Below are 13,520 nucleotides of genomic sequence, written 5' to 3'. Positions count from 1 at the left end.
GCTGGTTCTACGAAGCAAAGTGAACGAGGCACTTTGCAACCTGCTGGTGGCTTCGTAATGGTGTGGGCTCTGTTTACATAGAATGCAGTGGGTCCTGAGGTCCAACTGCGCCGATCATTGACTGGAAGTGCTTATGTTCGGATAATTCGTTTGCAGCTATTCATCAAGTTCATGTACCCAGGGCATGTCACCAGGACCCAACTTTTCGTGATTGGTTTGGTGGACATTCTGGACAATTCAATGGGTTGATTTGCCCACCCAGATCGCTGGGTTGATTTGCCCACCCAGATCGCCAGAAATGAATCCCATCGAACATTTATGGGGCATAATCGAGAGGTCACTTCGCGTACAAATTCCTGCACCGGCAATATTACTAAAATAATATACGGCTGTAGAGGCAGCATGGCTCATTATTTCTGCAGGAGACTTCCGACTATTTGTAGAGCCCACACAACGCCAAGTTGCTGCAGCACGCCAGGAAAAAACGAGGTCCGACACGACATTAGAAAATACCGTCACCTGAGTGCATAACGATACTACACAATGTTTCTGAAAATTTCAGTCCCTTAGCTCGCCCAGTCAGTGATAATATTCATTCCTAAAAGTTGCAAATATGCTGACAATTTCTATAGAATTTGCAGCATGCCTGTCTTCTACAGCTAATAATTCCCTTGCCACATATTGGCAAGTATGAAACCGTAAAGTGTGTCATCTCTACTACCCACAACAACTAGACTATCTTCACCCTATTTTGATAAAGACCGTACTACTGAACAAAGTAAAAACGCAATGAAATTGGGTGTCATAATGATCTGGATACGGGACAGTTACTAAGGCGCCATTCCACAGAGCCAACATCTGGCTTTAGTCTACGACGGGTGCTACAAGGAGCAACAGGTCAAGACGATACATGACACCACGTTGCATGCGGCTTTGTAGCACATCGCGCTAGGCAATTAGTTGCCAGCCACTCGCGCCGCCTGTCGACAAGGAACGACGTGAGTTCTATGACACCAGAAGTAAAGTACCAAATCTAGGGCACTCTTTGCAATAGCCTACTACTGTTAGTCTCAGTAATCCACAGAAAAAGATTTTTTTTATTTGTGGTACATTCATACAAATGTAGCTCAGTTCAGAGTTTCCATTTTCTTGCATTCTAAGAATCCAAATTTCATCTTGCTGTGCACACACCAGTAGTGATCTTGGCACGCGTCCTTCATTTGACGTACAACACAGAACCTCATAAGCTCATCCAACACTTTCTTACTTTTAAACTTGACCTTCATAGTCTGCATTACAAATTCTCCGTGTCAATAACATTCTGAATACGGACGAGCATGACCCATGAACAACGTTTCCATTCCTTGTGTCTGTGTTAAATGTTCCTTGAGGCGAGTACAATGGTTCTCAAGTGTAACTTTTTCTCAAGGAGTCCTCATGTTAAACGCTTATTGCAGCAATAGTTTCAGCATTTCCCACAGAGAGAAATAGTGGTTTTCTAAATACACGAAACACTGATACAGATAACCCAAAACTGTTCTTCACTACTCTACGAACATGTGAGTCTCTGAAGTCGTACTGTGTTCTACAAAAACCTCTTTCAACGTGGCCTGACATTGTTTTCTTAATGTGTTCCTGTAGTTGAGAGGAACCATCAGTCAGTAATACATACGGTGACGCGTTATCTCTCACCAAATATGTTTCATTACCACTGCATCATCATCAATGACTTTGTTACTTTTATGGTTCGTTTTATAATGTGCGTTTTTTCACCACACTGTGTGTTATATTTCGGTCTACAGTATGTCATTCTTGCTGTTGTGGTCTGTAGTTTGTAATTAGTGTCTTTCGTGTTAATACCGTGTTCCCCACTTCTTGTTTGGCTAGAGCCTCCTTCGTCAGCTCCAGCCGCAAAATTCATATCCTCCGAATGTACCTATGTGTTTTCTATGTTTGTTAATTGTGATTACTTGATGAATATGGCTATTTAATTAGCCAACTAAGAGGCACTGGTTGGAACAACAGATGATGAACAGCAAAGGAGAAAGAAGTTTAAACATTTAATTTTAATGATACTACCAAGCATTAAAGATATAAATTAGTTATAACAGTCACCAAAAGTATTCATTACAAAGACACTAAATTCAGAAATGATATGCTGGAGCAGCCCGGTAAAAAATGTGATTGTAGTGTTTTGGAAGCAAACAAGAAAATCAATAATTTATCAACAACAGTATTCTACCGTAAATGTAAAAAACTACAACAGTTAAAGAAAAGTAGTGCATTACCTGAACAAGGAGGAAAATAATTTCCATTATGATCTACTAGTTTTTTATAAGACATTGATGAATCAAGAAAAAGCTGTCAACCACCAGCGAAGTGAGCAAGGTTTATGTTAGTGAACCATAAGGTAATTCAGTCATATTGAGTGTGTTTGTAGTTGTAGTGATACATAACCTAAACAAGGAGGGAACTGGTTTGTAATATGAGCTACTCACTGGCTTCTTATAAGACGTCGGTGAAGACATGGTGCTTTGTTCTCATGTTGCTTCAGTGGAACTGACTGAGCCGCGTGCTACAAACACACACACAACTTGCATCATGCGATATCGGGCAACACAGTTTCTGGGCATCAGCAACTTTGTAGAACTTTAAGTTGGCAACTCTAGGCGACATGTAGCATGTAACGTCCCACCTAGTTCTCCTCAGTGGAGATCCGCTTTCACGGGACCGGGAGACAGTGCTCGCTCAATCAAGGAAACCCACATGCCTAAGTAATAGCTGGACACAAAATGAAGACACAAAACACGTAACTGAGGGCAAGCGAGGGAGATACCGTCTGCTGCGTACTGCTACACACACCGTGATAAAGAGAGGTGCGTTACAGAGTGGTGCAGCAGCTGTTGTCGCATGGAAGCTGGACAGGAGCACAACTCGTAGCTTTCTCCAAGCATTGCGAAGGAACTTTAGAAAAGAACAAGCAGCAGTAAAGTGCAACTATTGTAAAAGAGCGTGAAGCAATGCGAGGCTGCCTCTGCTAATGTACGAACAAAGTGCCGAAGGCTGGGCAAGACCGAAGACTGCGACTGAAACTGGCCGACGTAGCTGCCGCCAGCCACCCTGTGCCAGGCCAGCAGAGGGCCCTCATAGTCGGGAGGCATCTCTCAGCGGGCGCGCATCACTGGTTCCACCGGGCCCCTTATGCGACCGCTACTGGCGCCTGTCGAAAGGATGAGTTTCCGTTGCCAACTGTGAGACGCCGCTGAGGATGCTATCGACCTATGTAGCCCACTGTCTGTTAGTGGTGGAACATTGCAGAAGAACATGGCAGATTACCAGTAGCAGCAGGGAAGCGTTCGTGGAGTCGCGACTAGCGAGCAACAGGATAAGAGGATAAGTAATTGTCTCTCCGCCTAACCGTCTGTCTCTTATCGGCCGTTTCGCTTCCTGTAGCAATCAGTTAAACTCTCTCACTGTGGCTCCTGGGGGTAGGGCCACGCGGTGCTGGACACCGGCTACACGGCCACAGAGAGACAGAAGAGTCTACTCGCAGGGAGGCAGGGTTCTCCCTCCGCAGATAATTTAAAGCATCGCGTGTAGAAGAACTCGGCCGACTGCACAGAGGGCACTACTTTCCACAGCCCACCTAACTGCACCCATTTGCACGACTTTGGAGAAATTGTTTAGTTGTATTAGTTTGACTGACACTGACTTCTAATAACTGCCAGAACTGATTCTGTGGTGTCTCACTGGCGTTTTGATATTCAAAGGACCGATCACAGTACAAACGGCTCCCTTGCATGTGAAATTCCAGTTACGATTGGGAAATATATGTGCAGTATGTCCATACCAAGGCAACCGTAATGGTCTATTTGGTATCTGTCGTTCAAAACAACCACAAATCAAATTATAGTAAAAATTTATTAATGTAGTAACTGGTCTGGAAGACTTGTTAATCTCCAATTAACTGAATTCTGATGTGCAGTAATTGTCTTCGACTTGTAGGTAGACAACATTACATACCCGACCATTATTATGTGGAAAGAGTTTTTCGCATCGACAAGCACTATATTGCTTCGATATTGTACTGGATACCTCGTAATATGCATCGGACCTTTTTTCACCCAGTGGAGTGCACTAGCTCGGCGTGGCATTGGCTTAACAAGGTGTTGGAAGCCCCCTGCAGAAATACTGAGCCATACCTTCCTCTGCAGCCGTCCACTAGAAGTGTTCTCGGTGCAGAATTTTGTGCACTAACTGACTTCTCGGTATTGTTTGATAAATGTGCGATGGGATTCATGTCGGGCTATCGGGTTGACCAAGACATTCGCTCGAACTGTCCAAAATGTTCTACAAACCAGTCACGATCAATTGTGGCCCGATGACGTGGCGCATCGTGATCCACTAAAATTTCGTCGTTCTTTTGGAACGTGAAGTCCTCCAGTGGCTGCAAATGGTCTCCAATTAGTCGAACATAGTCATTTCCAGTCAATGTTCGTTTCAGTGGGATCAGAGGACCCAATCCATTCCATGTAAACACAGCCCACACCATTATGGAACCGCCACCAGCTTCCACAGTGCCTTTTTTACAACTTGGGTCCACGGCTTCGTGAGCTCTGTGTTTCACTCGAATCTTACTATCAGCTCTTACCAACTGAAGTCGGGGCCCATCTGACCAGTCCACCGTTTTCCAGTCGACCAGCGGACAACCGATATAGTGACGATCCCAGGAAGGCTGCTGAAGGCGATGTCGCAGTGTTAGAAAAGGCACTCGCTCCCGCCGTCTGCTGCCCTCCCCATTAACGCCAGATTTTGCCTCACTCTACTAACGTCGTACGTCCCACATTGATTTCTGCCGTTAATTGACACAGTGTTGCTTCCTCAGTTAGCACTGACTACGCAGACGCCGCTGCTCTCGGTCATTAAGTGAAGGCAATCGGCCATTGCGTTGTCCGTGGTGAGAAGCAATGCCTGACATATGATATGCTCAGCACAATATTGACACTGTGGATCGCGTATTACTGAGTTCGCTAACGATTTTCCTAATGAAGTGCCCAATCCGCCTTGCTCCGACTACCGGTCCCCATTCAAAGTCTGTTAATTCCCGTCTTGCGGCCGTAACACGTCGGAAACCTTTTAACATGGCTCACCTGAGTAAAAATGAAGGCCCAAACAACGTACTACTCTTTTATACCTTGTGTACGCGATACTACCGCCATCTGTATATGTGAATATCGCTATCCCAAGAGTTTGCTCACTTAAGTGTAATCGGGTTGTTTCTCTCCACCCTGTACACGAGCAGACGTAATGTGAAACTCGGGCACTGATAATAAATGAGGCCTGTCCTACCTCTCCCTCTCCCTCTCCCACCCTCTCTCTTCTCTCTCTCTCTCTCTCTCTCTCTCTCTCTCTCTCTCTCTCTCTCTCTCTCTCTCTCTCAACCTCTCTACCTCTTTCTGAATTTTACATATAGCGCTTTATGCAGGGTGTGGCAAAAAAAAAAAAAAAAAAAAGCGGGCCGATATAAGCATAACAAAACACGCCGAGGATTATTTTTGCTCTCAAAAAGAAAGACTTGTGTATTGCCATTTCACGCACTGCTCATATTTTAAAAAATAATGTATTGTATATTGCCACCTTGACACCCAGCCAATCTGTAAATCGTTCATGCCACATTCAACCATCTGTGTGATAAAATTTCTGAATTTTACACGACTGGTGTCTTTCAGTTCCGCATTTGTGTGTAGACGTCTAGCATACACGCTGTGTTTCGGAAACCCGGAAAGGAAGTAATCACAGACCGATCACTCGGCAGATGTGGGTGGCAACAAAATTTCCCATTGCTTGAAATGCTGTGGTTAAGAAACGTTTTGCGCGTTGCTGCCACTGAAGTTCGATCACAGTCAGACGTATCATCATCTAGCTACCGAGCGAGGGGGCGCAGCGGTTAGCACACTGCACTCGCATTCGAGAGGACGGCGGTTCAAACACGCGTCCGGCGATCTAGATTTAGGTTTTCCGTGATGTCCCTAAATCGCTTCAGACAAATGCCGGGATGCTTACTTTGAAAAGGCATGGTCGATTTCCTTCCCCATCCTTCCCTCATCCGAGCTTGTGGCCCGCCTCTAAAGACCACGTTGTCGACGGGACGTTAAACGCTAAGCTGCTTCCCCTCCACTATCTAGCTGTAACCAGTACTCGTCTGCAGGAAACTGTTCAGCACAGACGGGAAGAACATGTCAACCATGGCAGCATAGAAGTGAGACATGGCAGTGTTTACGCGTCTTTGTTCATACCCATAAAACAAAGGGCCGATTATGCCCACTAAAGAGACAGCATAGCACACTGTATCAGGAACGTTGATGTTATTTATGAGGATTATCTGCGCACCAGCAACGACAGTTTAGTTTGTTCACATAACCACTCAGATGAAATTGTGCTCATCACTCACCACTAATTCTAGCCAACATTTCAACAGACAAAGTTATTCGCTTTTCATAATTTATTCCATTTGACTCTTTTACAGTCTGTATCTTGTACGATTGCAACTTCAAATCATTCCGTAAAATTCTGTCCATACTAGAACTGGACACTCCCACCATTGCCGTAATTTGTGTCACATAAGGCTTCGGACTCTAGATTACGACATTTTGCACCTCCTATATTCTTTCATATTACTGACAGCTTCTCGATTTTCTTGGCGATTTCAGCGTAACTGGACCTCCTGTTGCTTCAAATTTTTTTACTCACAACCTGATTGTGTGTGCCGAGAGTATAGGATCATCTCGCCGAAGGTTGAAATGTCGCCGGTATTCCCATGTAGCAGCAGCAACAAAGTCACCGTTTTTGCAAACAGCCTTCAAAGCCACAGCGCGACCAGTCCCGCTCCAACACTACAGCCTACCTAAAACATACAGAGGCGCCCAGCTAAACCCGCCGGACAGGACAGGAGTTTAAACTGTGGGAAGGGGCCAAAATAAGGGGCTGTCAGTTACACTCGAACATAGAACTTTATTATTTGATCAAACATTACAAGAGTCCCCAAAAGAATTTCCTTTTCTTTTTTTATAAATTCACAGCTTCAATCTCTGGGACTTAATTACCGGCTGAAAGGTACTTTAATTTAAAAACGGCTGAAAGCCAATAACTTAAAACGCAAGCACAATCGGAAACTTAAAAGGCAAGCGTTATCTTACAACAGTTCACTTCTTTATTTAGGCTGAAGGCAGACACAATGTGAAAAGTCTTGACTTGCTCGTAAATTAAATCTTAACTCAACTTCCGTGTCCAGGGTCGCTGAGCCACGGACCTCGTAGCAATGGGAACAGTCCTACACACTTCGGCACCACGTAGATACAGCCAGCGCCCCGGCCAAACTGCGTCCCGTGGAGAACTCCTCGCTGCTCCACGCCGACCGACCGACTGGTCGCACACCGGCCAGCCAGAAACTGTAAGCGCCAGGCCAAAGTCCAAGGTGCGAATACACACCGCTGGTGCCACCCGCGGATAACAGCATAATCGCGATAACCGCGGCACACTAAAGACAGAATCGCCACGAAAGTTTAATCCAGCGCATAGCATGAGCCAGCCACGGCTCACATACACATAACCGCCCCCCACCCCCCCCCCCCCTCCACACCCCCGCCGCGAAAAAAATGGATGATTTATCTAAAACAACGAGCTTCACAAATTGTCAAAGTGCACTGGTCCACCTCTGGCCCTAACGCAAGCAGTTATTCGGCTTTGCATTCCTCCTAAGGGCGATCGTGCAAATTGTCCGTTAGATCTTCAAAATCCCTACCTGGCTGGAGGACCCTGGCCATAATGCTCCAAACGTTCTCAGTTGGGCAGAGATCTGGCGAACTTTCTGCCCAAGATAAAGTTTAGCAAGCAGGAAGACAAGCGGCAGAAACTCTCGGCCTGTCCGGGATGGCATTGTCTTCACTTTCAGCAAACCCAGGTGGCTTGTTATGAAGGGCAACAAGGGGGAAGGCACAATATCGTCGACGTACCGTCGAGCTGTGAGGGTGCCGTGGATGACAACCAAGCGGTTCCTACTATGAAATGAAATGGCACTCCAGGCCGTCACTCTTAGTTGTCGGGAAGTTGAGCGGGTAGCGGTCAGGTTGGTATCGAACCAGTATTCGGGGCGTCCTTAGACACGTCTTCGCTGGTCGTCAGGGCTCAGTTAGAAGCGAGACTCTTCAGCGAAGACAGTTCTATTGGCCTCGACGACCAGCGAAGATGTGTCAGGAGAAGCCCCAGGCAGCTGTGGTATACCAACCTGAATGACACCTTAGTGGAAAGCCATTCTGGGCTCACACTTCAGCAAGATACTGCCCACCCACACGCGGCGAGCGTTTCCGCAGCTTGTTTTCGTGCTTACCAAACACTTCCTTTGGAAGCGAGATCGCCGGATCTATCCCCAATCGAGAACGTTTGAAGGATTGTGGGCAGGGCCTGCAGCCAGCTCGGAATATTGACGATCTTGGCTCCAGGCACACAGCAGTCAGTCGCAATCCCGTTGGTTTTTATTATTCTTGCATATCTAAATTTCGGCTATAGTCATCTTCAGTGCTAAAATAGAAGGAAAATTACAGAATCAGAATTAATTTCCCTTACCTAGAACAACAAGTAAAATATCATGTTATCCAATAGTAGCTATCCATTCTGGCCAACATACCGTTTGGTTTACATCTAACAAACTGATGGCAGTACAAGTCGTCATATGTTCTCAGTGGCGTATAGGCAGACGGCAACTGAGGCGGTTGTTTACAGCATGTACTACAGCTTTATTTTACGTCACGTAGTCCAAGTAACGCCCTGCATGTTCCGAAATAAGTAGAAGAGTTTCATTTCAGAACAGTAATGTAAAAGTCTATCTAAAACTATCTAAAATCAACAAGCATATTAGCAAATCACTTTGCAATATTCAAGAAATGCCAGCTTACAACGTACTTGCTCGTATCTTAGTGGTGAAAATCAATGCCAGGGATCATTAATAGGTCCATGCAACTATGTTATACAAAATTCTTACATCACTGTAGAAATAAAAATTAATAAATTACAAAGATTTTGTCGAAGGCCGTCTTTATAAAATAAAGTCACGTACCAATTTGAAATTCGTCAAAAGCTGGAACCTCATATCATAGTGGTTAGGTGATCCACTACATATTTAATATAAAAGTCCTTACAAGCAATTTTTTGAAGATCGGTTAACATTATAGCGAAATAATGACGATCAAGATGACAAGGCTGATTTAACCAGGTACATTTAAAAGAGCATACAAACGCCCTCTACTGATGTAAAATTTTATACATTAAAGTTTGGTACAGCTCCAACTGTGTTATGCTGGTTGCAGAAATAGTCAAATGGTATGTCAAACAGAATGGATAACTGCTACTGGATTACTTGGTGTTTTACTTATTGTTCTATGTAAAGTAAATTAATACTGATTCTGTAGTTTTCCTTGTATTTTACTATGGAAGATGGCCATTTATAGCCGAAATCTAAAAATGCAATGGGATCACGAGTGATTACTGTGTGCCTCTTCTTTCTTATGGTCTACAGTCGGTGTGCACAACAGTTCCTTATGGAATCAAACTTGGTTATTCCATGAATCCCATAAAACTTCAATTTATCTTGGAGAATACTGTGATTCACACAGTCGAACGCCTTAGATATGTAGCAGAAAATACTAATCGGCGTTATTACTTGACGCTTATAAAACTTGGTGATATGTTTCTTCAATGGTGGCTTCGGCTCTTCAGTTCACTGATCAAGTAGAATAGCTAGCGGTTCCCGCAACCTTTTCATGCGCAGTTTTTAATGAAAATTTGCTTCTTCGTTTCCTTCTTCCGGCGTCAATTTAATGGGATTGCATATAATCACAGGTGCCTAATTATGAACATCTTCTGCTGCATCTAAAATGCGCAAAGTTCTGGTGCTACCCAACGCAGCAAAGAGACAGCTACTTGAAAGCTCAAAGTGTTCAGTTTGGCAGAGCGCTCCTTCGGAACAGAGGGATGGAATCGCTCAGTGATCACGACAGGGGTGCGTTTCTGCACAACGTGTGACAATAAGTAGATTTCAGCACTGAGGTGGTGTCATATCAGACCTGAGATGCAGTCGGAACTGTTATGCGAAATTTTGTTTCCCAAATTAAAGGGGAACGTAAGCGAAATTGGAGAACCTTGAAAAAATCTTATAAAGTCCAAAGTTTTGAAGGCAATGAATTAAATTCGGTACAGTTATTGTGAAATGTTATGTGGATACACACACAGGTTTACATGCTTATTGTCGTTATATGTTTTAAGTTACAAATAATGGAAATTTTTTGAATAAGGTAGTAAAAATGTTCCAGTTTTGAAAAATCAGACCGATATTAACGCATTTCTCTATAAAATTTGAGCAATATTATTACAAATATCCCTGGAATAGAATTTTGATATCTTCTTTTGCTGGATTTTTATAGCTCTCGAAATATCTGTGGACCGATGACATCGCTGTTTAGTCTCCTCCGCAAAATCAGCCAACCAACCAAATGTCTGTGAAAAAAATTCAGCAAAGTTTAGGGCTTTTGTCTTATATAAAAGCCGTAGTATTGTTTTAAGTGAAAATTCCTTCTATAAAATATTTCACTACAGCATTGACTACCTGTATGCCAAATTTAAGTACCCTAACATCAGTTCTTTGTGAAAAGAAAGTACATAAAGTTGTTAAAATGTAAGTTACGGGGAATCTGAATCAAAGATTGGCAGTGTTTGTATAAGGCCTTACCTTCTTTTGGTGAACAAGTGGAAACCTTATGCATACCCCTCTTCATCCTGAAGCAGTCTTTTCTTTGTCTGTCTTCCGTGTTTAATCTGATTTTCAAACTGAGCAGTAGTAATGTCAGCGGCAGCAATTTTCCTGTTTTCAAGTTATTTCGATTACAGTGTGGAAGTTCTTGGATCAAATTTAGCCTCTATAGAGGTCGTTGTGTGCCAAAATTGTTAATACGTAATAATTACACTTTACTGGAACGAGGCATATTTCAGATTGTAATAACATATCTACACACAACTTTCCTAAACGTTAATCCTTACCAACCACTTGTAAACAAACACCATAACCCAAAGAATACAAAATGAGTGGCAGTGATGCATTTCACACCCTTCTTGATGTACTACACTAGCTTTCCCTGCATGATAATTGCATAAAACTGGAAGAAAACGCCACAGAAATAAATAATATGAGGAAATACAGAATAAGAAAGAGGTATGGCCCCGTGCAAGCATCTGCCAATTTGACTATATTCAGGAATTGAAATTTCAGTACCATGTAGTAAATGAAGGGCCAACAAAAAATTTTCACAATTTTCGCCAGTTTCATTGTGTCCTTCCTTAATAAGCCAGTTACGTTTTTGTTTCAATTAAATTTAGTATTTACAGTCATGGTAGTGCACTTGTGGTAACTGAAGACTTTCCTACAAAATAATTGTGCTTTGAGGAACCAGCGTACCATTTTGTGGCATCTGACTAGTGCATGTCACTTAAATTCACCAAATCTGCTAGTTGCTAGGTTTAGTTTTACAATCTTTGCCAGAATTTCGTAAAAACAGTAACAGTAAGCGGCTATTTTTGTGTGTTTTGAAAGGACGTTTGGCGATGATGAAACAGACTGCTTTCGCTACCCATTCTTTCCCTTAGTTTTCACGGATAACTTGAGCCACTCCATCTCGCTTCCAGGAGGCGCACGCTGTCCGACCAGCGACTGGCGGAGCTGCAGACGATGGTGGCCATGGAGGCCATGGGAGGAAAGGTCAAGGACGTGCCAGTCGGCCACGGACTCGTGAACGTGCAGAAAGTGTGAGTACGGCCACACAGCTGACCACTGCAACAAGCGACCACTTGCCTAGAAGCTTGCGAGGTTTCTACTAAATATATGCTGCCTTACTGACGTTGCGTTCTTATGTTTACCAAGAGCCTACACTCCGCTTTCCATAAATGTCTTCGAATCGGTGTGTACATCGATATCACTAGTCCAGATTGATAGCAAATCTCGATGTAAATTTTGTGGAATTTTTCGCTTTTTCTATTCCCATTTGCCTGTTTTCTAGATTATGTGTATTTTTTGGCTCCCATGTACTCCATTTCTTTGTTCACAAAAAGCTCATTTTTGTTATAGACTATCACCATTAGTGAGCCTGTACTCCAAACGTGCTTCTTTAAAATGAGACTCCATTGCCTGTTTTCGTCACATGACAGAGAAGATACCGTTACTGTTTCGTACTAACTTCTGTGCACACTCTAAGAAAAAAAAAAAAAAAAAAAGACGCACCACGAAGGAATTCCCCGAATGGTGCGGAAACTGCTAGGTGTGATGCGCATGTACCCACAAACAAATGATTACAATTTCACAAAAAATGGATGATTTATTCAAAAGAATGATCTTCACAGATTTAGCAATTAATAATGCAAATGGACTCCCTATGGCCCTTATGCAAGCAATTATTAGGCTTGACATTGGTTCATGGAGCTGTTGGATGTTCCCTTGAACGATATCGTGCCACATTCTGTCCAAATGGCGCGTTAGACCGTCAAAATCCGGAACTGGTTGGAGGGACCTGCCCACAATGCTACAAACGCACTCGTTTGAGGGAGGTCTGGCGACCTTCCTGACCAAGGTACGGTTTGGCAAGCGGGAGGCAAGCAGTAGACACTCTTCCTGTGTGGGTGCGGACACTACCTTGCTGAATGTAAGCCCAGGATAGCTTGCCATGAAGGGCAAGAAAACTGGACGTGGAACACCGTCGACGTGCCGCTGTGCCTTAAGGGTGCCGCCAAAGACAACCAAAGGCGTCCTGCTATTGAAAGACTTGGCACACAAGCACACCACACCTGATTGTGGCTCAATAAGGCGGGCGACATTCGGTGTGGTTACCCACCACTGTCAGGGGTCTCTCCAGACATGTCTTCGATGGTCGTCTGGATTCCACTCGAAGCGGGACTCATCATCGCAGGCAATTCTACTCCAGACAATGAGATTCCAGGTTGAAGATGAGTCTGGAGACGACCTGGACAGCGGTAGATAGCAGTCTTTCGCCATACGGCCTACAACCAGCAGCCATGATCGGATGCGTCATTTCTCTTCACACGGGCCACCCTTACAGCACAGAGGCACGTCCCGTTTTGTCGCCCTTCGTGGCAAGCCAACCTAGGCTTACATTTCAGCAATATAACGGCCCGCCAACATAGGGCTGTAATTTCTACTACTTGTCTTCGTGAACGCCAAACCCTACGTCGGCCGACAAAGTCGCCGGATCTCTCTCCAGTTGAGAACGTTTGGAGCATTATGGGCTGACGACTTAACCCGCCTAGTGGACAAAACGCGGCACGATATACTTTAGGAGGACATCCAACACTCTATCAGTCAAACTCAAGCTGAATAACTGCTTGCAGAAAGGTCAGAGGTGGACGTACGCGTTACTGGCTGGCTCTAAGCACTTTGGGACTTAACTTGTGAGGTCATCAGTCCC

The 13,520-nt window shown here is 44.1% G+C and overlaps 1 protein-coding gene across 1 annotated transcript in view; it reads left to right on the top strand.

Annotated features, from left to right (window-relative positions):
• The window catches only part of LOC126284518 (uncharacterized), an 89,116-nt gene that overhangs the window by 50,381 nt on the left and 25,215 nt on the right, over window positions 1-13,520 (top strand). Inside the window, exon 2 of the mRNA XM_049983509.1 lies at window positions 11,731-11,850. Coding sequence (XP_049839466.1) covers window positions 11,731-11,850 — 120 coding nt within the window. The remainder of the gene's footprint in view (window positions 1-11,730; window positions 11,851-13,520) is intronic.

This window comes from Schistocerca gregaria, chromosome 8, assembly GCF_023897955.1.
Source record: "Schistocerca gregaria isolate iqSchGreg1 chromosome 8, iqSchGreg1.2, whole genome shotgun sequence".
NCBI classification, from domain to species: Eukaryota; Metazoa; Arthropoda; class Insecta; order Orthoptera; family Acrididae; genus Schistocerca; species Schistocerca gregaria.
This window is presented reverse-complemented; position numbering and strand designations above follow the sequence as displayed.